Source organism: Apiospora marii (assembly GCF_038362585.1).
Source record: "Apiospora marii strain CBS 49790 chromosome Unknown utg000002l_segment0_segment0, whole genome shotgun sequence".
NCBI classification, from domain to species: domain Eukaryota; kingdom Fungi; phylum Ascomycota; class Sordariomycetes; order Amphisphaeriales; family Apiosporaceae; genus Apiospora; species Apiospora marii.
The window spans coordinates 3,866,591-3,888,923 of record NW_027117373.1 but is presented as its reverse complement, the minus strand read 5'-3'; the positions used below and the strand labels follow the sequence as shown (position 1 = coordinate 3,888,923).

The 22,333-nt window shown below is 55.1% G+C and overlaps 10 protein-coding genes across 10 annotated transcripts; 2 read left to right on the top strand and 8 right to left on the bottom strand.

Annotated features, from left to right (window-relative positions):
* Positions 1-1,394: 1,394 nt before the first annotated feature.
* PG985_002897 (uncharacterized protein) lies at positions 1,395-3,038 on the top strand (the record flags this gene model as incomplete). The annotated part of the gene is made up of 5 exons (XM_066822666.1): positions 1,395-1,640; positions 1,768-1,971; positions 2,172-2,622; positions 2,667-2,859; positions 2,972-3,038. The coding sequence occupies 5 exons, from the start codon at positions 1,395-1,397 to the stop codon at positions 3,036-3,038; spliced, it is 1,161 nt and encodes a 386-aa protein (XP_066690098.1).
* A 976-nt stretch (positions 3,039-4,014) lies between these two features.
* Positions 4,015-5,301, bottom strand: PG985_002896 (uncharacterized protein; the record flags this gene model as incomplete). The annotated part of the gene is made up of 1 exon (XM_066822665.1): positions 4,015-5,301. One exon carries the CDS (start codon positions 5,299-5,301, stop codon positions 4,015-4,017), a length of 1,287 nt encoding a protein of 428 aa, XP_066690097.1.
* Positions 5,302-7,659: 2,358 nt separating this feature from the next.
* On the top strand, positions 7,660-8,046 carry PG985_002895 (uncharacterized protein; the record flags this gene model as incomplete). Its single annotated transcript, XM_066822664.1, has 1 exon — positions 7,660-8,046. One exon carries the CDS (start codon positions 7,660-7,662, stop codon positions 8,044-8,046), a length of 387 nt encoding a protein of 128 aa, XP_066690096.1.
* A 94-nt stretch (positions 8,047-8,140) lies between these two features.
* PG985_002894 (heterokaryon incompatibility protein) lies at positions 8,141-10,054 on the bottom strand (the record flags this gene model as incomplete). Its single annotated transcript, XM_066822663.1, has 2 exons — positions 8,141-9,537; positions 9,664-10,054. The coding sequence occupies 2 exons, from the start codon at positions 10,052-10,054 to the stop codon at positions 8,141-8,143; spliced, it is 1,788 nt and encodes a 595-aa protein (XP_066690095.1).
* A 645-nt stretch (positions 10,055-10,699) lies between these two features.
* PG985_002893 (uncharacterized protein) lies at positions 10,700-10,999 on the bottom strand (the record flags this gene model as incomplete). Its single annotated transcript, XM_066822662.1, has 1 exon — positions 10,700-10,999. One exon carries the CDS (start codon positions 10,997-10,999, stop codon positions 10,700-10,702), a length of 300 nt encoding a protein of 99 aa, XP_066690094.1.
* A 996-nt stretch (positions 11,000-11,995) lies between these two features.
* On the bottom strand, positions 11,996-13,036 carry PG985_002892 (uncharacterized protein; the record flags this gene model as incomplete). The annotated part of the gene is made up of 1 exon (XM_066822661.1): positions 11,996-13,036. The coding sequence occupies one exon, from the start codon at positions 13,034-13,036 to the stop codon at positions 11,996-11,998; it is 1,041 nt and encodes a 346-aa protein (XP_066690093.1).
* Positions 13,037-14,321: 1,285 nt separating this feature from the next.
* Positions 14,322-15,137, bottom strand: PG985_002891 (carnitinyl-CoA dehydratase; the record flags this gene model as incomplete). The annotated part of the gene is made up of 1 exon (XM_066822660.1): positions 14,322-15,137. One exon carries the CDS (start codon positions 15,135-15,137, stop codon positions 14,322-14,324), a length of 816 nt encoding a protein of 271 aa, XP_066690092.1.
* A 462-nt stretch (positions 15,138-15,599) lies between these two features.
* On the bottom strand, positions 15,600-17,619 carry PG985_002890 (Phosphoglucomutase; the record flags this gene model as incomplete). Its single annotated transcript, XM_066822659.1, has 5 exons — positions 15,600-15,892; positions 15,950-16,963; positions 17,036-17,239; positions 17,312-17,409; positions 17,567-17,619. 5 exons carry the CDS (start codon positions 17,617-17,619, stop codon positions 15,600-15,602), a joined length of 1,662 nt encoding a protein of 553 aa, XP_066690091.1.
* A 747-nt stretch (positions 17,620-18,366) lies between these two features.
* Positions 18,367-19,007, bottom strand: PG985_002889 (exonuclease; the record flags this gene model as incomplete). Its single annotated transcript, XM_066822658.1, has 2 exons — positions 18,367-18,897; positions 18,969-19,007. The coding sequence occupies 2 exons, from the start codon at positions 19,005-19,007 to the stop codon at positions 18,367-18,369; spliced, it is 570 nt and encodes a 189-aa protein (XP_066690090.1).
* A 479-nt stretch (positions 19,008-19,486) lies between these two features.
* On the bottom strand, positions 19,487-20,377 carry PG985_002888 (uncharacterized protein; the record flags this gene model as incomplete). Its single annotated transcript, XM_066822657.1, has 2 exons — positions 19,487-20,245; positions 20,312-20,377. The coding sequence occupies 2 exons, from the start codon at positions 20,375-20,377 to the stop codon at positions 19,487-19,489; spliced, it is 825 nt and encodes a 274-aa protein (XP_066690089.1).
* Between the last annotated feature and the right edge of the window lie 1,956 nt (positions 20,378-22,333).

Below are 22,333 nucleotides of genomic sequence, written 5' to 3'. Positions count from 1 at the left end.
AACGCATGTCAGATCGCTGGGCCGCGCTTGGCAATCTTTTCCCGGGTCGACCATCACGTGCCCTTCAAGGAAAGCGCAGCTAAACACGCATCTAGGACGCCCATAACAGTGGTAGAGTCATTCATCTGTCGTTGAGCCTCTCATTGTGAACTCGTGAGGCTCTTGATAGACCCGACTACCAGCGTCGCCAACTCATTTATAGTCGTACGCGGGTTGAAACGCTTGCCTCACTCGCTCGCTTCTATATGTTGATGATGCGCCTCTAGTTGCGGGATATCCCGTTGCATTTGCGCCATGGCTTCCTCGAGGTGATAGCCTCGAAACTGGTCCGAGCAAGTGTAGCTAAGCGGCAGCGATGGCAACGCCACTCCCGTTCGATACATATATTGATCCAATACTGGCAACGCCGTCCTTAGCTGCAGCAGAAGAAGCCACCAACGCTCTTCAGCGAGTCGAACAGTAAAGTGACGCCAAACCGTTCCGTGGTTTGTCCCAGTAGGTAACATCCAGGCGATCGCAGCGAGAACCGAACATCTCTTCGGCCGGCATCCCGCCTGCCTGTCAAATTGGATCATCCGAACTGGTGTAGACAATTTCGAAATCCCAACAGGATGGAGCCTCCTTACTCGCGCCCAGATTACCTACCTGGAACAGAGGTATGAATAATCATGCATACACATACAAGTACAAGTAGGTTCTTGTCCCATAAATGTTCCGATCTCCTATCAATTGCGCCGCAGTTCCTGCATTCACATGGAGATGGCTTGCCGACCCCTGCAGGATCCCCCATGAAGATGGAGCCTGATACAAAGCAGATGGGCCTTTGTTGCATTTCTGTCTTCCCGCGTCCGACACGCTAAGATAATGAGACTAGGGAGTACTGGCGCAGCAGATGAACTCCTCGACCTTTCAGATGTGCACATCTATATAGGTAATCTCGAAGGATTGCGGGTGCTGACCTGTTGCATCCCGGCGCAAGCCCCGGTTCCGCGTATTGCGAAAAATCGGCAGAATACCCCTCAGCTCCAATTTCCGGGACGATTGACATGTCTGCGATTAGCCTGGAACAGTTGCCCCTACCCCTCATACGTTCGCAATGCCATTGCTGATTGATTCATCCAAAACGGCTACTTCCTTTCCACAGAGTACTCTCCGATATTACGATAACTCGCCCGCGTCGGCTGACACACTTTTCCGCTCTAGCAATTGAGTCCGGCCTATCAGTGTGCCAAGACAGCGCGCGGTCCCGATCCGGGCTGGAAGCTAGCAAGGGTATTTTTCAGCTTTGGAAAGAGAGCCGCCTCCTGCTTGCACTACTACTACAACAGTAGTGCAATACGTACCTGTGACAGGTGGCGCGCCAGCGACGCCCGACCCAAGTTGAACGGGCCACTATGATGATGTCGCAAGATACGGAATCCGAGATAGCGTCCAGCATGGGCTCTACGTCTGATATGGTAGAGCCCACCCCACTTATATTTCACGATGTCATCCTCGAGGCCGACGAGCTGTCGCAGCCCGAGACATCGTCGCGTGTGATCACGGGCACGTCAATCAGCGAGCCTGACGCCGTGCTGGAGGAAGATGGGCGAACATACCATGGCTACAAGGGCGGCAGATACTTCCTGCCAAACGATCCAGTACGTACATGTTGTACCCCTTCAATTAAGCCAGCTAGCTGCCGGTGCGTGCCGCCCAGAAGCAGTCAAGAAGAAGAAGGAGTTCTACCGTGTTTCCGAGAACCAACCGTTTGGCTTTTGATTTTAGGATGAGCAAGACCGTCTAGACTTTCAGCATGCGATGTGCAAGCTTATGTTCGACGAGAGGCTCATTTGCGCCCCCATTGTGTCTCCGTCGCGCATCTTGGACATTGCGACGGGTACCGGCATCTGGGCGATCGAGTATGCCACCGAGAACCCGGATGCGACCATCATCGGCACGGACCTGAGCATGATCTCGCCTCCCAACGCAGTAAGTAGCAATTGACTTCCTGGTGGCCCTTCCCCCTTTCCCTTTGGGCAGGTGTGCGGTACATGGCTGCAAGCTAGAGGGTCGCCCCCACAGCACCTGCACATCCAACATCCTCCGTTTCCTGAGACATGCATATATGGAACTATTTTTAGTGTCCCCCAGCTTGTTTATCACAGAGTCACACTGATTGGTTATTGTAGGTGCCCAACTTCACCGTCGTGAAGGAGGACTCGGAGGAGGACGAGTGGGGTTCCGCCGCCGACGGGCCTTTCGACTACGTCCATCTGCGCTTCGTGTTCTTGTGCTTCCAGGACCCCATGCGGGTGCTCCGCAAGGCGTTCGAGCACCTGCGCCCGGGCGGCTGGGTCGAGTACCAGGACCCCTCGGCGCGGCTCCACTGCGTCGACGGCTCCATCGCGGGCACGGCGCTCGAGCGCTACTGGGAGCTGGTCCTGGAGGGCGGCCGGGCGGCCGGTCGCGACTTCCTCGTCGCCGAGAAATACAAGGCGATGCTCGAGGAGGCCGGGTTCATCGATATCGTGGAGGAGCGGGTGCCCATGCCCAGTGAGTCCTGCGCCCGCCCACCCTTTTCTCTCTCCCGCCCCCTTCGACATATCCTACTTGCACGAACGCACGCGCAGAGCCACACAGGTAGAGAGTTACAGATTCCTTGGGATGCTGACGCGCTTGAACAGCGAACCCATGGCCGAAGGAGCCGAGGCTGAAAGCGGTCGGTATGTTCCAAGCGAAGAACATGTTTGACGTGTGCCGCGGGCTCGCATGGAAGCTCTTCCGACCCCTTGGTCTTGAGGTCCCCGAAATCGAAGAACTCGTGATGCAAACCAAGCTCGACATACCAAACAAGCAGCATCATTGCTATCACTGGGTGTAAGTTCCTTATCCCCCTTTTCTTTTCCTGAGCCCCTTATCCCTCTCCTCCTTTCTCCAAGACTTCGGTTTTTGCAAATGCGGACTCACATATGTTGCTCCATTCCTCTAGATATGTCGTATATGGCCGTAAACCCTTCCCAGATGAAGTGGCGGTGTCTGTACCCAAGGCGAGCTGATGATCCGCTTCCTTGCTCCCGCCTGATAGTACCTTCGGGGTGACCTTGCTCTTAGCGTCGTTTTCGCCAACTATGCTTTCATATATATATACTAGCTGCGAGTGGCTTGTATTTATCATCAAGAGGACACTCGTATCCCTTACATAAGATTTGGGTCTACATGTACATAAATGCTTGGTTGGTAGATGGTCCATAGTTGGCTTTTTACTTGCGATTGAGCACGACGGAGGCCCGCGTAGGCGTATTCTGCTTCGTAACTCCAAGCGCGCCAGCCCCCTTGCCGCTCCGTCATACCCCAGTAGCACAGTGATATCAGCCCTGGGAACCGTAATTACCAATAGGCGCCAATCGATACATCATACATGCCCAACCTGCATTCCATTACTGCCACAAGATGTCGAGAGAAATCCCTGTGACCTAAGGGGGGACACAATATCATTACGTCGGATGGTCGTTCTCTTTGCTCTGCCCGCTTTGACCAGGCTCATGAACGAAGCTCAATTCGCGCTTCGAGTCGCGTTTTGGCATGCTGAAGTCAGGCGGCCTCTGTTTACGGAGACCAGATGCCATTGTGGTTTTGCATCGATTGGATAGGTCTCTCCTCCCACGGGTTAATGCTGTGGCTGGCGAACATTTGACAGGACACAGTTGCGATATTGCCCTGAAGTTAGTTTGCCTATGTGCATATAGTAAGGGATATCTCTGAAAGTCTAACTTTTATTTCAATTAATGTGTTTATCTTGAAGTTGCCCAAGCGAACAAGGAGCGGGGCCCTATGCTACAGTGCTTACACGCTGCGCCTGCTGTGGTAATGGAATATGTCGTGGTCACGTAAAAATGCTTTTTCTTTGTTTGGGCTCTAGGCCAACCGTCGCCAGAACCACCGGAATGTACAAGTCTCAAGGTTTCGCTCATCTCCGCCACCTCGTTCGGGTATCGCATACTTTCTGCGTAGCAGTGTTAGAAAATGACGTTATTATAATGAAGAGGATTGGAAGAAGAGGGCGTTCAGGGGCCTGCCTACTTTTCGTCGATCCGCGAATTCTGTGTAGAAGTCGTTCCATATCTTCCTGCCCGAGCAGTCCTCCTCGCCGTCCTTCTCGACACACTTGGGCTGGTGCTTCAGTCGTACGTCCTCCGTGATCGTGAGCCAGGGCTTGGGGACGGGCCAGTCGGAGAAGTGGAGGAACTTGGCCTCGCTGTAAACCTTCGCAGGGTCCCATGCCTCGCCCTCTGTTCCCAGGTACCTCTCGTGTCCAGACTCATAACGAAACTCGGTCGTCACGAGGTCGTAGGGTCGGTGGGGCAGGATCATGGCCTGGTCGGCGTAGAGCTGGTTCACGATCTCCATGTCGTAGTCGTTGGGGCCGGCCTCCTGCATTTTCTCCATGACGCGACCAAACTCGGTAGCGCTGGGTTGGACCAGCATCAGCTGCGAGGAGAACTTCTTCTCCTGGGGGTACAGCCAGTAGGCGCGGGGCATAGCGATGGTGCTCTCGGGCGCGAGGAACAGCTCGTCCATGTGCTCGAGGATGGTGGAGTCGGAGTCGACGTTCAAGACGCGGGTATACTGGGTCTGGTTGAACGCCAACAGCTTGGTGGAAGACTCAGCCCAGGTGACATCAGCCCCGTCCCGGCGTTGGATTCTGACGGGGATTAGCTTGGCTTTGTAGAGATCGCGCGCCTTGATCAACAGCCTCTGGTTGTTGCTCGTCCCCTCGGTGCTCGTGGGGTCAGTCATCATTTGCACTGGGTACAGCATGACACGATCTGCCTTGCTCCCGAGGCGGAGCAGTGTCTCGAAGATCATGACCGAGTTGCATAGATATTCCGAGTTGGTGACATATTGAGTATATGCATATCTTGACCAGTCTACATGGGAAGTGTCGACCGATGACAGTTCCTGGAAGCTTGGAGACAGCTGCTTGGGCTTCGATCGTGTTGTTGACGTTGTGATTGGAACTCCAATGCTAGGTCCAACCCCGGCTACAGCTCCAGCTTTCGTCCTCAAGGTATCAATGGATGGTAACTGATCGTAATTGTGGAAGGCCAAGCTGAAAAACACGAGAGTGATTAAGACCGTGGCCATGTAGCGTATTCGTTTGGACATGAGAATCTGGCCGATGCTGGGTCGCAGTGAGGAATCGGGGGATTTCAGCGACGGCGAAACAAGGGCGCCACTGGTATCAATGGTCTGCAAGGGACTGTAACAGTAAACGGAGTGAACGGTGGACGACCATGACGACCCCCATAGAGGCGCCATTGTCAAAACTGAGATACCAGAAGTAGAACGATAAGAAATAAAAAGATGAAAAGAACGAATCAAGCAAACGTATTCCTTGTGCTTTGGACGTTGGAGATGGGAATGACAGGAGAGACATGCAGAAAAGGTGATGGATCAAGGGTTAAATCGAGACACTGATCTGGACTGACAGGTTCAGATGGATGGGTTACCTAGATTGCCCGCGGTGCATCTTCCAAAGGGATGTGCAACATTGAGAATAAAAAGCCAACGCAGTGATACAAGACCCATATGCTACTTACACGTAGCTACCTTCTTGACATCCATCTATGGTAAGTAGGAAAGTACTGGTCCGATCATCTTTCAATTGATAGAGCACTGATCCGTCAGCCGGAGGATTTCCCCTGGAGAAGTGCGCGCCAGATCTTCCTATGCGACTAAAACCCAAAAGCTTGCAAGCCGATAGGTCGTGGTAAACACCAGGCCTTGCGCGAAGGGGAATGGGCAAGTGAGACCGGAAACTATCACGTTTAGTAGGCTGTTCTGCAACTCTGTTAGCAGGCGCTAACGCTCATGCCATCCCTACCTGTTCTCTAAGCAAGGTTGCTTCCATCACCTCTGCCTTCAGTCGAGCACTGGCTTAGGTCTCCCTTCCTTCCTCCCTTGCCATCAGACGGAAATGATGTGCCCGCCTCTTTGAGAAGGGCCCGTCTTCGGCAGGGCGGCAAGCGGGATTCGATGCCCGCCGCCAGGCGGCCATGACTTGCATCAATCGTGTGGTATTAGATAGCCCAGGGGGTGGGCGCCACAATGTAACCTCAAGCCCGTCATTCACTGTCCCCCACACCTGCGCATCCCCCATCGACCGGAGGGACCACCTCACCCGTTCCACCGGGTCGCCCTAACCGTTAAAGTTTGATTGAAAAAGTGCTTCCCATCACGAGCGATATTCTCACTAATAGTGAGCGCAATGCTTCTCCTTTACCTACCAGGCCCCGGATAGCTGATTTCAAATTGTATGCTGCTGATATTAGAGATTCCAAATACCTACCTCCGACTATATACATGTACCTACGTTTAGCCCCTCTGGGATGCTGCATCTTCATGGCCCCCACATAAAACATCATCGGTCCAGGACCCGATTGGGTTGTGCCTGCCTGACCTACATACATGTAGTATTCTCCTGCATTTGTTAGCCGGTTTTCGCTCATCTTTGGAAGGACTGGATTACCGAGAAACTACCCCCGTTGCTGCTGCCAGCTAAAATCTAACACAGATATTTACATTCATCGCTTCGTAAACACTAGAGAAATTGTGGGTGCGCTGAACCTTCCTTTAGGTACGTTCGTTACATATGGGGTCTGTCAAGATCGATAGTCGCAACAAATCTCCCATGCGCAACGGCGAGTCACATTTGCAGTGAGTGGCACAAGAAAAGAACAAGAACGATATCTCAGGACGACCACCATATATGAGACTGTGCAGCATACACGGAGAATTTCTATCACTAAGAGGATATCTAGCGGCTAATCCTGTGTTATGTTCTTGGTTACCCTTTTGACTGACTCCCCTTGGCCGGTGAAATGTGAGTCTCTCGTCCCCTCCGCCATATCACTCTCACGACTCATCCTGTGGCCTTCGGCATAAACCCCCTTCCATTTCCCTCGGAATAAAACATCCCTCACCCATTACTAATTGTTACTACGCACTCCTGCAGTTGTCGCTGCTGTCGTACCGGTCGTTCGTGACCCCGGTGATCTGGGCAGCGAAGAGCCACTCGCAGAGAATCAATCGCCCAACGTAAGGAGGGTTTCGACCCGATCCCGAACCTCTCGATTGTCTTGCTGATCGAGTCCTATGCGTCGTATCCCAATGGAAAGTAGTACCCGCTGAGTGTGGGCTGTCCCGGCCTGGGGGTCCCTGGGGAGGTATACCAGGCCTTCACGATAGATCCGTACCAGCCGCCGATCAACGCCAGCCCTCGCCCCCGGGAACCTCTTGGGGCGCGGGAGGATCGACACGAACTCATACGGGATGCACATCGGCTCCGTCAGTCCCAAGAGGCCCGGCTCGCTCCATTTTGGAGGCTACGACCAGAACCGCGTGGTCGGTGATGTCCTGACCTCGCTCACGTCGGGGGACTACCATAGCAAAATCGCGCTGGAGGACGTGGCCATCCGGGTGGTGGACGGGTCTTCGCCCTGGAGCTTCGGGGCAGCCTAGGATGGCCTGCTGGCCAAGAGTAACCCGTCCATCGATTCACAGGGTCTTCAGGTTTTCGTCGACGGGTGCTCCCCATATTTGTCTCTACCGCGGTCAACATGCGACGTCATCGCGCGGCACCTCCTCGTCAACTACAACGCGGAGCTCGGCCTGTAAATGTACGCCGACGACGCCAAGTACTCGCAGATCGTCAGCTCCGCCTCGACGCTCGAGTTCACCTTCCTGGGCAGCTTCAACACGGAAAAGGTGCCCATCTTGGTACCCTCCCGCCACCTTAACTTGATCCTGAACCGGCCCCTCGTGACCAGCCCGCGGCCCTACTTCCCCTGCTTCTCGAGCTCCGACAAGGACACCCTGGGACGGGCATTCTTGCAGGATGCCTTGATGGGCGCCGGCTGGGGCGCCAGGACCCACGTCCTGGCGCAGGCCCCCGGGCCCAACGTGCCGTCTCCGAACATGGTCAGGTTTGCTACGGGCGGCAGTACCAGCCGGTCTCGACCAATTCAAACAACAACGATACCCTACGGGAGAGCAGCGGACTGAGTACGGGCGCCAAGGCCGGCGGACGGACCCGTGCTCAGGGGCTAGTCATCTACTTCGCGGTCTCCTAAGCCCCGTAATACTCCTCACTGCACCTTCAATCTGAAGATCTAAGTCCAGCGGCGAAGCCAAGAAACTCATACAATTGTGACCTCTGCTTTACCGCTAGCCTCCCACCAGAACGGAGGTATCCCCGGAGCACCAGCTCGCCGGCGGCGACTTCGCCGTAGGAGTTGTCTTCCGAGACGAGGGTGGTCTGGCAGGACACCACCTCGGCGCGGAGATTGTGCATCCACGAGTGCCGGTAGTCGCAGCAAGCGCCCACCACGCTGGCCCACGACCACGAGGGCCCTAAGGCGGTGGGCTTGAAGCTCGGCGGCCCGCTGCATTCTGGTACCACGTTCCACGTGAGCTCGAGGACGAGGAATCGGGCCCAGAGTCCGGCGTGGTACTGGCATTGGAAACGGGGCTTGAGGGCTTGCGCAATGGCGGATAGGGCAGGGAGCCGGTCACGATCCTCGCTCAGACTCCGCCGGGTGTATTTCTCGACTATAGTGTGCCAGAGTTTGAGCACTTGGCTGTCCAGATCACTCTCTTCTTCCGGTCTGTTGGTGTTGTTGGTGGCTGCTGGGTTGGGCTGGCCGTCTGCTACACCCAGCCGTACGGAAGTATACCCCAGATGTTTGAACCAATTCCCCCAAGCACCGGCGCTGGGCCGGCGTTCCAGCATGTTCCGCCCGTTCGGGGCGAGGTGGCTCGGCTGGAAGCCCTTGTGGCACTTCCAGGCCATCATGAGCTCCGTGAATATGAGGAGCCGAGGCGTCAGCAGGGACTCTTGGAACGTCCATCCCCGGTTGTTGATGGGCTCGGCCGCGACATACCTAGCTATCCGCGCAAAGACGACGGATCCGGTCTGGCCTTCGCTGGTTCGGACCGGATGATAGTACGGCCCCCTTTCTATGCGGAGTTGATTGGGGGTTCGAAAAATGCCCTCGGTGGCATTCGAGGCCGAGGCCGCCGAAATGGTGAAGGTGGCGTTCCGGTAGATGTTCATCATGTTGGCCATCTCCCTCTCCTTGTCCTCGCGGTCGTCCTGCACAATGCAGAGGGAGTCGATCCATATATACCGCATCCCCACACTCCGAGCGATGTGGAAGGCATCCGTGATCGTCTTGGGCAGTTTGGCGTAGGGGAGACCCTGGGTGTAATACATTTGGTGGCGGGAGGCGAGGAGCTTATGTTCTTGGTCGCGGCCCCAGCAATAGCTGAGCGCACAGTATTGGCCGTCTTGGCCGTTCGGCTCCCAGACCTTGGCCCATGGTGGCTCCCCTGGCGCGGAGAGCAGCACTACTCTCGCTGGCAATTTGGTGGAACCGCCCTGGCCGCATCCCGTGTGGTTGGCTAGGCAGTCGTTCATCCATTCCCGTGCCTGGTGGAGGAGCTCGGGAGACCCTGGGCTCATGATGTAGGCCTCGCGCTGTACAACGTTCTTAGCTGGGTCATCTGTATCTTTGTTAGTGACTCTTGCGGTTTTAAATCAAACTCGGGAGAAAGACCTGCCTTGCGTAGTGTACAGATTCCAATCGCGTGTCCATTGAAAACTATGGCCTGCTCGCGTACCTCGATAAGTGATGCTCAGAGAACTGGCACTAAGTTCTCGCTTGATCCGGACTTCGAGTTGCTCATCCGCCGGCGGAAACCCGGGATGGCGCACTTCGTTTCTAACATGTAAGCGCACTCGCTTCCCCTGGACCGCCCCCGAATAACTTGGATTCTTGCCCAGGACATCTGTGTAGAGTCGGTCATCAAAGACAGAATCGCAGAAAACGCAACCTGAAATGGCCTCTCGCTCAACTTCACCCCTGGTTCTTGTGCAGACATACTCGGAATCCTCCTCCCATAAAGATCGGTGGATATCCTTGCTGGTGGATCGACCGATGTTGTCGGCGAAGAATCCCGAGCACGCCCCGCAAAGCTGCAGGCGAGGTAGATCTGTGGCAGCCAGCCACATGATCTGGCAATTATGCAAGAAGGGACCGGGGATAACCGAAGCGGCGAGCAGGAGTCTGCAATTGTTAATTGGAATGCGGAGTGAGGAGTTGGCGCCCAATTAGATTTCGTTGACGATCATGGGTCGAGCCGGTGCTTACAGCCTGTTATGTTTGGCCATAATTGGTCAAAAGTATATCCACATCCAGTAAGTGGATATGCGGGTGCATAATGATGATATCCTCTACAAGCACCCTACCCGTACGGTCATCAAGTTCAGGAACGTGTCTCAATATCAGCACAACCCAGGGGATACTAATTGGTATTTTATATGGATCGAGAATCTTGTACTTCACACATATACGGGCGTGGCAAAGGAACAGGTTCAGTAGGCGATTTCATATATTTCCTTCTACCACTGGATGACCCGCCAACGAGACAAATCCCCATGAAAGGGGCCCATGCAACCACTGAAGAGACTATCAGAGTAAGTCCTAGATCTTTGGGAACGCAGCGAGATGAAGGAAATTCGCAGGTTGCTTCCACTAAACCAAAACAAGACAACCCTCACTCTCCTTTCCACCCACTCTGTAGTTCGAGACCTTAGCCAGCACCGTCTATCCCAACAACCACCCTGTGAACTATACTAGAGCCGAAGGGCGCAGATCTAGTTGTAGCCACCCCGCCCAGTGGTGGCCATGGTCCCGTCACCTTCCGATGTATCATCCTTTCCGATTCCACGGTCCCCGGCAACTTGATCCGCGGGGGCAGCAGTAGCCGTAAGGAGTCTCGTGCTCTCGACAGGGACGGCTACATGGCTACGAAGCGGTTCCCCAACAACAGCGGTCGAATCTAGGGCAGAAGCTGTCTCCCCGGTCTTGGGAATGGGGCCGGCAATGCCACTTCCGATGAAACCGCCTAGGGTGGCGGCAAGGGCGAGAAAATGAGTGAAGGCGTTGGTCATCATGTTTCTTGATGGGGTGTATGATGATATTTGCAAAAGGGGCAGAAGTGCTTTTGGGGCTGAGTGATTTTTGTTGTAGTGACTATATCAAATTGTTGGATGATAGACAGTGTTTTTGTGCATTGATAAAGAGAGGGACCCAAGGAAATGTTCGGCGGAAGAGCAATATTTATACATCCCATATGCCTATGATTTTTCCTTCCGCCCTGCTACATCAGCCTGCTATACTGGCGTATCCTAAGACGAAAGCGCCAACAACAAGGACTTGTTTGTCCTTACTTCGCCTGGCCCCACGACGCTTACTTACTGCACACAACTATTGTCTCTCCGGGTAGACAACCCCGACAAGCATGCACAACTCCGGCTCTGTCCGGTGGAGCGCCAGCCTCTCCCCGTGGAGGATCCTTCGTTTGTGTGTAACATGACTGCGAAGACGAAAGCCTCGCCCGATAAAGAACCTATCAGAGCCTGCAGAGGGTAGTATCGCAGAATGCGGCTGACCAACGGCAGAGGAGAACAAACAATAGCAGCGACGCTGAGTGGCCAGAAAGCGAGATCGTTAGAATGATCCAACCAACGCTGGTCTCTTTATGGTAGCATTCGAAAATACAGGACATACTAGGAAGGCAAGGCCGATCGGATGTCCTTTCAAGGCCTCGGTTCCAGGCCTTGGGAGTTGGTACCGGGGGATTGGCACACTGCAGACAGGGGGTGCTGAGCCTGGACCCGAGGAGTTGGAACCGGGACCTGCCACTGGCTGTTGGGTTGGCTCTCCGGCCTGTTGGCTCGTCCAACACGCCAAGCGTTGACACTGGGTATTAAAACTTGACAATATATAATATGTGTGCGCGTAAGTGGGCATTACTAAGGGGCAAGATTACTAAGACAAAACTCTTATCAAGAATGGTATCATAGGATCTATTCTGCCTCAGTATCTCCTGGGCTAAGTCAAAAAGGAATCATACAAAAACTACAGGAACAGAAAGTGAATCTCCAAACTCAGCTTCCACGATGCCGCGTTGAAACCCGCTCCCCCCCGAAATCATTCTTCCACGACCCGGCATAATGATGCACCACCAGCGACGGGCCCACCCGGTCCCTGTCCTCGGGCTCGTAGTGGTTCATCGACGCCGCGAGAGCGTACCCGGGCAGAATCAGGACGTCCTCGACGAGCGTCGGCTCCAGCAGCTTGTGGTACTTCTTCTCCTTGTCGCCCTTATCCAGCCCGAGCGAGTGCAAGACGCTCTTGGCGAACCGCACGGGGCCCGTGAAGTGCACGACGTCGGGGATGTTGGTCATGTTGAGCTGGGCCACGCTGAGGCCTTGTGTCCGGGCCGTCTCGCGGATCGAGGCGATGATGTCGTCCACCACGGCCATCAGGTGCGGCGACCCCTTCTTGGCCGCGACGGCCCACGTCACGAACTGCCGCTGGAACTCGTAGTTGAGGCCGACGTCGAACTCCCAGCCCACGATGAGGCTGGCGCGCTGCCGGTTATCCCGCAGCGTCTGTGTGGATGTCTTGGTCGTGTTGCTGGCGACGCCCCAATCGTCGATGGGAATGCCCTCGCACGAGGCGTCCGTGTCGAACCAGACGCCGCCCTCGGCGTAGAGCAGCAGGTAGCGCAGCGTGTCGGCCTTGAGGATCGGCACCGTCAGGGCGTTGTACGTGTCCACGATGTCCGGGCGGTCGGCGAACTGGGTGTTGACGAAGGCGTCGGCCTCGGCGTCGGTCAGGTACCGCGGCTCGTACTCGGGGTTCTGCTGGATGCACGTCTCGGTCCACTTGCGGAGTTTGTCGTTGAGGCCCTTGGGGCCGAGCTTGAACCAGAGCTTCTTCGGTATCGTCGCGGCCGCTGTGGATGATGTGTCTTTGGGCTCTGTTGGACCCGATGCGGAAAAATGAGGTTTATATAGGGAGGGTAGCTCGATCTTGTCGCCGTACCCGAGTCGGTGCAACTGCCAGAATATGAGGAGGAGAGCACAACCTACAAAGAGACCCCTTGCAGCCGGCCCTTGTAGTATGGGATGCCGTGTCCACATGTTCGCCAAGTATATATCAGGTAGCGAGTAGATGTCTGGGGGTCGCTACAGGCCTGCGCACGGCAGGGCAGCCAGTTGGCAAGACAAAAGAAAAGCACTGGCACAGATGGGTATCAGAGGTAGCATCACAATTCTCTAGAGTTTGCCAAGGTCCCAGATAACGCTTTATACGGAGAGCCCTTTTGAGAGAGTTACCAAAAGGGTGAAGATGCGGACTAAGGGGGGAGTGACACGCCTCCACCAAAGGCAAAATATTGGCAATGCCGCCCTAGTGGCTCACCGATATGTTTGAGCTGGCCATCATAGCTGGCGTCAGCAGTCTAGCTAGACGCCGTTCTCGGGACAGTTTACCCTGCTAGATCCATGGTATGAACCCTCACGACAGCCACGGGGCTGTAGCCTTGGTCTGGATGTCGTATACTTTGCTCCTAGATCTGCGGAGAGCTGGTAAAGAATTGCTGGTAAAATTTCTTACAGTCGGAACAAAACCAAGAGACAGACCAACACCGTATTGTATAGTCGGATCCATACTAAAAGTTAAAAGAACCAAGCGGTTGTCCAAGGCTCGTTTTACTGCATAACCACAGAAACGGTATACATGGTGCCATTGTAGTATCTACCAGACTGAAATACCGAGTCTTTCGTAACCGCCTTCTTGATGACCTCTGTTAGATCCCCTGTGGTCACTTTTGTGGTAGCGCCCCCCGAAAGACTGCAATTACACAACCAGTATCAGCATTATGGCAGTGTTCAAATTTATTTTCTGGTTGTTAACGTATTGAATGCAGGCGAAATAATGGAGCTGTATTAATGAAACTTTCGAAGCTTACTTTGGGAAGGAGAATTTGACTTTGCGGCCCATTCCAGCCCTTTGGTTGTTGGTAAGTTGAAACTCGTGGCTTGCCATGTTACCACGTCTAGGCACTGGCGCCAGCCAACGTGACCTGGAGTCCGACTTTGACTCCATTAAACCCCAAGCATCGGTACACAGCCTCGTTACGTGGCTCAAGGAGATGAGAAAGAGCCTAAAGGAGGTAACGAGGCTCTCATGAGGCTGATGAAATATCGAGGAGACTTGGCTAGGCCCTCTATTGATTACGCAAGCAGGACCTATCTATCTGCCTTACCCCTGGAATCGGAAGTGAAGGGAGCCACCATAAGTGGGAATACATGCATACACGCAGATATACTTAGATATCTCAACTGTATGGAACAATCTCTTATACAGGCAAAAAACGTACACATATCAATCAACCACCCCTCCTCCTTCCACAGACAGGCAACCTCACATCTTCGCCTTAACCCTCAGCACCCCCTCCTTCTTCCTCCGCTTCTCCGCCTCCATCAACACCGGCGCCTTAACCACCGCCTCCCCCCGCGCGTCCAACAGCGCGATCTGCCCACGATACATCTCCTCCTTCAACATGCCGTAGACCCCCATCTTGCCCTTGGTCGTCAGCTTCCGCTCATCCACCAACTTCATCACCCCATCCTCCCACCCGCCCAGCGCATCCACGATGCCCGCGGCGAGGGCCTCCTTGCCACCGAACCGCCGCGCCTCGAGCGCAAGCGTGCGGTACACGGGCGCGCTCAGCTTCTCGCGAAAGATGCCCGCCATGGGCGGCAGCAGCGGCGCCCCGAACTCGAGCTCGTTGACGGCCAAGTACCCGCGGTCGCCCCCGCCAAAGACGCGGTAATCATGGTGCATGGCGAGCATGAGCCCGCCGGCGAAGCAGTGCCCGTTGACCAGCGCGACGGTGGGCATGGGGAACGTCAGGAACCGGCGGAAGAGCGGGTACAGGCTGTTCTCGGTGAAGCCGGGCGTGGACATGGCGAGCTGCAGGTCCAGGCCGTTGGAGTAGAACTTGGGCATGGCCGACGTCGTGACCAGGACGCCGCTGCCGCTGCTCAGGCCGCCGAACTCGACGCGGTCCAGGCACTCGAGCAGCGCCGCGCAGAAGGGCGGCGTCAGCCGGTTGTCCGGCGGCGCGTCGAGGGTCAGCAGGTACACCTGCGGCGCCGGCTCGGTGCAGGTGATGGTGCCGCCGGCGTGGCCGGGGATGGACGGGATCGTCACTGTGAAGTGGGCTTTGGACGCCATGTTTTACCACCGTCCTTCTGCAGTTGAGTAAGTCCCGTGTGAATCGGGAGAGAGCTCCTTGGAAGCGCGTAGGCGAAGTGACCCTTCGAAGCCGTGGGCCGTGCGTGACCCCTTGACGGGCACTTTGGATCTATCTTTGCTGCTATAAGGCCAAATGCGGAAGAAAAGAATCGAAATATGATTGATGAGCGATGAACTCCTGTATCTTGGATCAAAGATGGTACGTGATAGGAATGCTATTTCATGCAAGCCAAGGTGGCTGTCGTCGGCCATCGGCATTCCCACGTCTAGACCCACTTTGGGCCGAGCATCACATGCGAAACGTGATCTCACCTCAGCAACAGGGGTAACACAGAAGAGCGGTTCAGGGGTTTCCCATCAATTATGTAATATTGGTATTGTTTGTTTCTTGTTTAGGTATATATGAAGGGTCTACGGTTTTTACGTCACTTCTTCACTTCTTTAGGTCTTGACATCGGGCTCGTCACGGCCAACAAACTCCTTGAACTTAAGCAGTTCCGTGGCGAACTTGATCTCCGGCGCGAGGAACTCCTGCGCGTCAAGACCGTACTTGGACTTGTCGCCGCTGTACTGCTCAATGTACAGACGGATGGTAGCACCCGACGATCCAGTACCCGACAGACGAACCACGATGCGGCTGCCGCTCGAGAAGCAGGCGTACAGACCCTGGTTCGAGGCAACAGAGCCGTCGAGATCCGTGTAGGAGAAGTTGCCGGCGTCAGTCACAGTGCGGTCTGCAAGATTACTGTCAGTTATGGTCTCGGATTGAGTAGGGCTGAGTCTCGACTTACCACCGATCTTGCTGCCCTTGAACTTGGGGTCGGCAACCAAGTCTTGGAGCACGCCGACAACCTTGTTGGCGCCCTCGGAGTCAACGTTCTCGTAATCGTAACGGGTGAAGAAGGTGCGGCCGTAGGTGTTCCAGAAGTCCTCCTGGATCTGCTTGATGCTGGGCTTGGTGTCGGGGTGAGCCTCGCCGAGACCAGCGATGATGTTGAGCCATGCGACAACAGCCCACAGGCCGTCCTTCTCACGGACGTGGTTGCTTCCGGTACCGAAACTCTCCTCGCCGCAGATGCTGAGCTTGTCGGCATCGAACAGGGCGCAGAAGAACTTCCAGCCGGTAGGCACCTCGTAGCAGTTCAGCTTCTGGGCCTTGGCGACCAGGTCAACGGCGCCCGAAGTGGGCATGCTACGGGCGAGGCCGAAGACACCCTGCTTCTTGAAGTAGGGAATGAGCTGGGCGTGGTGGGCAATGATGGCCAAGCTGTCACCAGGCGACACGAAGGCACCGGCACCGTAGATCATGTTGCGGTCACCGTCACCGTCCGAGGCAGCTCCGAACGGGATGCTCTCCTTGTCAACCTTCTCGACCAGAGAGTGGGCGTACACTAGGTTGGGGTCAGGGTGGCCACCGTTGAAGTCGGGCGAGGGAATGCAGTTTTGCGTAGAACCGGCAAGACCCAGCTCCTCCTCGAAAATGGCCTTGCCGTAAGGACCGGTGACACCGTGCAGGCCGTCGAACAGGACCTTGAAGTCCTTGTTGTTGGCAAAGAACTTCTTGATCAGGTCGAAGTCGAAGATGTCCTTGAGCATCTGCATGTAGTCGGCGCAGCTGTCGATAACCTCGACCTCGAGGCTGCCGTAGGTCTTGGTGCCGATGGTGGAGATGTCGACGTCAGGGATATCAGCAAGCTTGTACGAGGTCAGGGTCTTGGAGGTCTCGTAGATCTTGTTGGTGACGGACTCGGGGGCGGGGCCACCGTTGGCCAGGTTGTACTTGATGCCGAAATCCTCGGTAGGGCCTGGCGTTCCGTTCCATCAGTATCCGACAGAGCACAAGCAGTAAAACATCGGGACGGGTAGAGAAAACTTACCACCGGGGTTGTGGCTGGCAGTCAGAAGGATACCACCGGTAGCCTTGCGCTTGCGGATGACATGGCTAGCGGCGGGGGTAGACAGGATACCGTTCTGGCCGATCAACAGCTTCTTCACGCCGTAGCCAGCACCGATCTTGGCAATCAGCTGGATCACCTCGGGGTTGTAGAAACGGCCATCGCCACCAATGACGAGGAAAGAGTCTGTCGGAGGTTAGGTATATGCGGGAGAACGTCGGACTGCCGGTGAGCCCAGCAAGGGGGAAAGCTGCGAACCTTGGGCGCCCTCGGGGATAGAGAGAAGGATGCTGGTCACGAAGGATTCACTGTAGTGAGGCTGCTGAAAGACCTTGACCTTCTTGCGAAGACCCGAACTGCATTGGTACTGTTAGCGACACGCGTCGAGAGAGATACGGACACGCAGCAACAAGACCGCCCATCGTGTCGTGGGGGCTTCACGGTGGTGGTTGGTGGAGCTTTGTTGAGACGATGGGCGGCGGGGTAGCTAAGGGGAGAGAAGATCAGACGTACGTTCCGGGCTTCTGGTCAGCAAAGGACTTGAATTCGACGGTTTGGACGCTCATTGTGAAGTCTGGTGATCGAATTGGACAGCAACGATGAGGATGTTTGGAAGGGAGGAAAATAAATGGGAACCCAAATGACGGAGACCCGGTTGCTTAAGAGGTCAACAAGCTGCTCCTATTACCTGAGAGAAACAGTGAGGGGAGCTTCAATAGTCGTGCAGTGGGCTCCGTAGCTGATTGGCAATGGGACCTGTGGTGGGGTAACCACCCCCCAAGCGCAATGACTTCATCCCGCCAAATGTGTCGAGGAAAGCTGTCTTCGTAACTGGCTGCTGGACGGGAAAGGGTAGCGGCGAGCATTATCGCGAATATGCGTGATGTGTCGATAGGTGATGCATAATTTGGGTACGTCTTCTCTATAATCTGCTCGTGACGCTTGGCTTCGTGTGGCATCCTCTATCTCATATTGCTATCCATATCTCGCATCCAGCGTCAAACAGATGAGCTAGATCTCTTTCGATTTCAGCCACTGCAAATCTAAGGCCAGGGAATACCTACGCCACCATAAACCACATGCCTTGTCAGTTTGCTTGCCTGATACACCCACCTAGAGCCACGTCGCAAGCCATTCAGGTACTTGCTCTCGCTGCCAGCATGAAACGTGGCGGTCTAGACCCCCCACCATCCGCAATTGGCACCCAACGGAAAGGGAGGCCAGGAGGCTCAGCAGCTCAGCTCGCGATCGTACCGATTGAGTTTGCCGATTGGTTTCATTGTTTCATTGATTGACGGCCTAGGTTAAAATGCTTATTTACTGGCCGTATTGGCCTGGAAGATGACGTCCTTGTAGTACCGGGCCTCCGCAATGCTCTCGAGGATATCCTCCTTGGCCTGGTGGAGGCCCTGCTTCTGCGGCGCGTTGCGGTTCACCTCGCGCGGGCACCAGCGCTTCGCCGCCTCCTTGAGCGTGCTCACGTCCAGGATGCGGTGGTGCAGGTGCCGCGTCACCTTCTTGTAGGGCTCCTTGCGCAGGAACCCGCGGTCCGCGTGCACGCTGTTGCCGGCCAGCAGGGCGCGCCGCTCGGGGACGTACTTTTTGATGTAGGCCAGCAGCTCGTCGGCGGCCTGCTCGGGCGTGACGGTGGACGCCAGCACACGGGCCGTGAGGCCCGTCTTCTCGTGCGTCTTGGTGCACCACTCGTCCATCATGTCCATCCGCTCCTTGCTCTGGTGGATCACGGTACCCCAGCCCTCCTCGTCCATGACCTCCAGGTTGCCGTTGGTGATGATGCAGAAGATTTCAATAATCTCCTCGCGGTCGGGGTCTAGCCCCGTCATCTACAAAGGCCGAAAACCGGTTCAGCATGCCGTAGAAGCCAACTGCTTCCCACCAAGGGGCGGGCTCTCACCTCGCAATCAATCCATACTAGTGCATCGTTTGTCGACATTTCGGTTTTGGGAAGTTCTGGCTGCTTCCAAACAGAGGCGATTGCTGATATGATTTTTGTCGTAAAGGAGCGTTTATAGCGAGGGATCAGGTAGGTTGCCGACCCAGGTACGTGGCACTGTATTTTCTGGTACCGAACCAATTGCAAGGCTAAAAGATAGGACCGCTGCCACCTGGACATTTTCCTTTAGCGGTCGAAGATGCCTGGGTTAGAATGGAGCAGTTCCATTTGACAGATGGAATCACTTTAAATCGGCCCTTCCCGCCCATGGATCGAATCAATGGCTTTACTTGATTTGGTTTGATATTGTTACATAGTAAACGGCCCGACGTTTTTTGTGAATTAGTATTATGTTCATACATGTACAATATGTAGGTGAGTCCGGACTTTCAAATGGCTCATCATACCGCCCTGCGCTAAGGTTTGCGGCTCCAGCAGAAGAAGAAAAAACAGATCCAAAACCCCTATATAAAGCCTCCTCAATTCCCAGATTTTGAGAAGGACTGGCTCCGTACTGACGCCTCGGCCCCATGTTTCGAGAAGGACTGGGATCGTACCGACGTCTCGTTCCTGTCTGACCGGCTTGTCGTCGTCGTAGGCCTGACCTGCAACTCATGCGAATCGGCCACCTCGCAGCTCGTCAGACGTGCAATCTGGAACTCCCAAAGGCGATCAAGGGTGGTCTTGAAATCGTCCAGGATGACCGAGTCTGTGAGACACTTGAAGATCATGGCCAGCTTCCACCACGGGTTCAACCCCACGGCCGCGAAGTTTTTGAACGCATCCGTCACCGAGAGGATGTCGACGACGATGAACACAATGCTGATGAACATGGCGGCCAGCATAACGGTGAACTTGGCCGAGGCCATTAGCACGTGCGAGTACCGCATCTCGTAGCGCTTCCGGATGTTGTGGATCAGGAGGATGCAGGCGATCACCCACCACGGGTCTCGGAACAGTGCCTCGAACGGCCGCGTCTTGAGGAACATGTCGTTCATGCCGTGGAAGTAGGCAAAGTTCGCAAAGATCTCGACGACCCAGTACGGTTGGACGAGAATGATGGTTCCGATAAAGATGCGGCTTTGCCATAGGGACAGGAAAGGCCGCAGCTTCATCCAGGCGACAACATTATGGATCGACCAAGATATGTTCAGTGGTATCGCGCCCACGGACAGAACCCATCCGTACGCAGGGTCGGGGAAGAAGATGTAAAAGCTTTGCCAGTATCCAAGGACAAGCTATATCACCAGAGTCGGTCAGCAGCCGACAGGCACGTTGTGGTTATGGCTCGGCATTAGGCGTACCTCGAGGAGAATGAGCTTGTGCAACAGCACCCCCTTCTTCATGTTCGCGATGGTAAGGAACGACATGATGATAAGACATCCTAACACTAAGTTCGCCAGTCAGTATAATGCCTTCGGGTGGCAGTGGAGAGCAGGTTGAGCGCATACTATCACTGTGTTAGTTGCTGGTTTTCAAGAACATGCTGATATCATTGACGACACCATGAGTTGTCAGGGAAATGCTCACCAGAATCCGTTTGACCACACCTCGACGACGAGGCCGACCTGGTCTACGATGGGCGGCGGAGGCACGGCCTGGTCGGCTGTAGCAGCAGTCGTTGCTCGTGACTGAAGCCAGGAATGGCCATCGTGGGTCGGTAGTATCATGAGGGCGATGGGTGAGGCCGAGATTCTGGCCGAAGAAAACCACTGGTGCTGATCGTCATCCGGGGAAACAGAGCACTCATTCGGCGTAATGCATCGGGTAGTCCTGGAGTATGTATACCCAGGCTGGGGGACGGTGGATGCTTTGACCCCCTGTGGCGGCCATCGAAGTCCCAACCGTTATTGGGCTAGGCTAACGTGGACGCCAGGGGCACACAGGTACGTTAGCGAGCCAAGAGCGAGCGAGCAGAAGAGGCCCTCGCACCCAGGACCCTGCATGGGGCATCGCCTGCAAAATCCCGGAAAAGGAAGCAGGAGGGGTCTAGATCCTAGACTTAAGAGGCCCTTAAGATTGCTACTGCGCGGCCGATCACATTATTGGGATCTTTTCCCGGGCTGGGTCGACATACTCGACAGGGTACCCCTCGACTGCTGTATCGACGTCGAGGCTCGAGCTGTTGCCTCGAGGCCTGTGCCTGTATCCGAGAACTAGCCCACCATCTCGTCCACTCGGCACCCTGCCCGAGCGAGGTTCTATGCAAGGGCAAACAATTTGACAGGGCGCGTTGCGACTTCGTGGGCAACAGCAACACTCATCTCCCGATGCTTTGGGTGAGGTGAACCTTGCTGTCCCGGAATAGCGTGGCATGGCGTTCTTAGCCTTAACTCGTCTTGATCACTCTCGCTGTGCTGTGCCACATGGTCAATTGGAGATACACAGAACAAGAAAATAAAACCACGCACTTGACCTTTGGAGACTGTCTGCTGGTTTCTCTTAGCTTGGGGGAGTGAATACCCATCTACCCATCCACTCGTACGGTGCAGGCGCAGTTTCCTTAATTCCCCAGACGGGGACCCAGGATAAGACCAAAATCCCACCCACACCCACTGCAGGTCCCAGGGTTCCGGTAACTGCTAAGCTCTTTAGGTCGTGGGCAGCTAATTTGATGGACCTTCGGGCTTGCTTGCGACACGCACCTCCTGCCCGCGCTACGCGTTTAGTCAATCCGCTTGTCGATACTACCCATCTTCAGGCCATTCGCCGTTCAGCCCCTCTCGGAACGAAGCGGCACAGCGCTGTCAATGTCGATTCAAACACACGCGTCTCGCGTGATAACGGGCGCTGCCTCCGCATGGCATTGGTTGGTGGATGCCCCAATTATTGGCATCGAGTTCTGCCAGGTGATGATGAGTATGTATGTATGCGATATTAGCATCAATGCACTTTTGGGCACCCCTCCTTCGCTTCGAGAAATTTTGGTTCATCTCTCCTTCTGTTTCCATCCAACCAGACAGAAGTATGTAGGCAATCCAAACCATCGGCAGTCCATTCAGTTTCGGCAGTTCGTGAGAAAGACACGCCCTGCCCGCCCGGATGGTTGAGACACTTTTCGCGACATGCACCCCTGATGACTGCATACGATTGCAACATACCCATGCTCGCCATGCGTGCTTGACTTTGTGATCAACCAACCAGCCAACCCCAAATACTGCTACTCCATGTTGGGGAAGAACGGCCGACGATCTCGCCGACGTTAGACTCCTCCTCTTCCCCACGCCCAATGCTCCATTCCCCGGATCAAAAGAAGATTAAATATTGCCAATAGCCCTTACATAAGTACTTACGTCAGGCACCTTATTCAGGGCGGGACAACATGT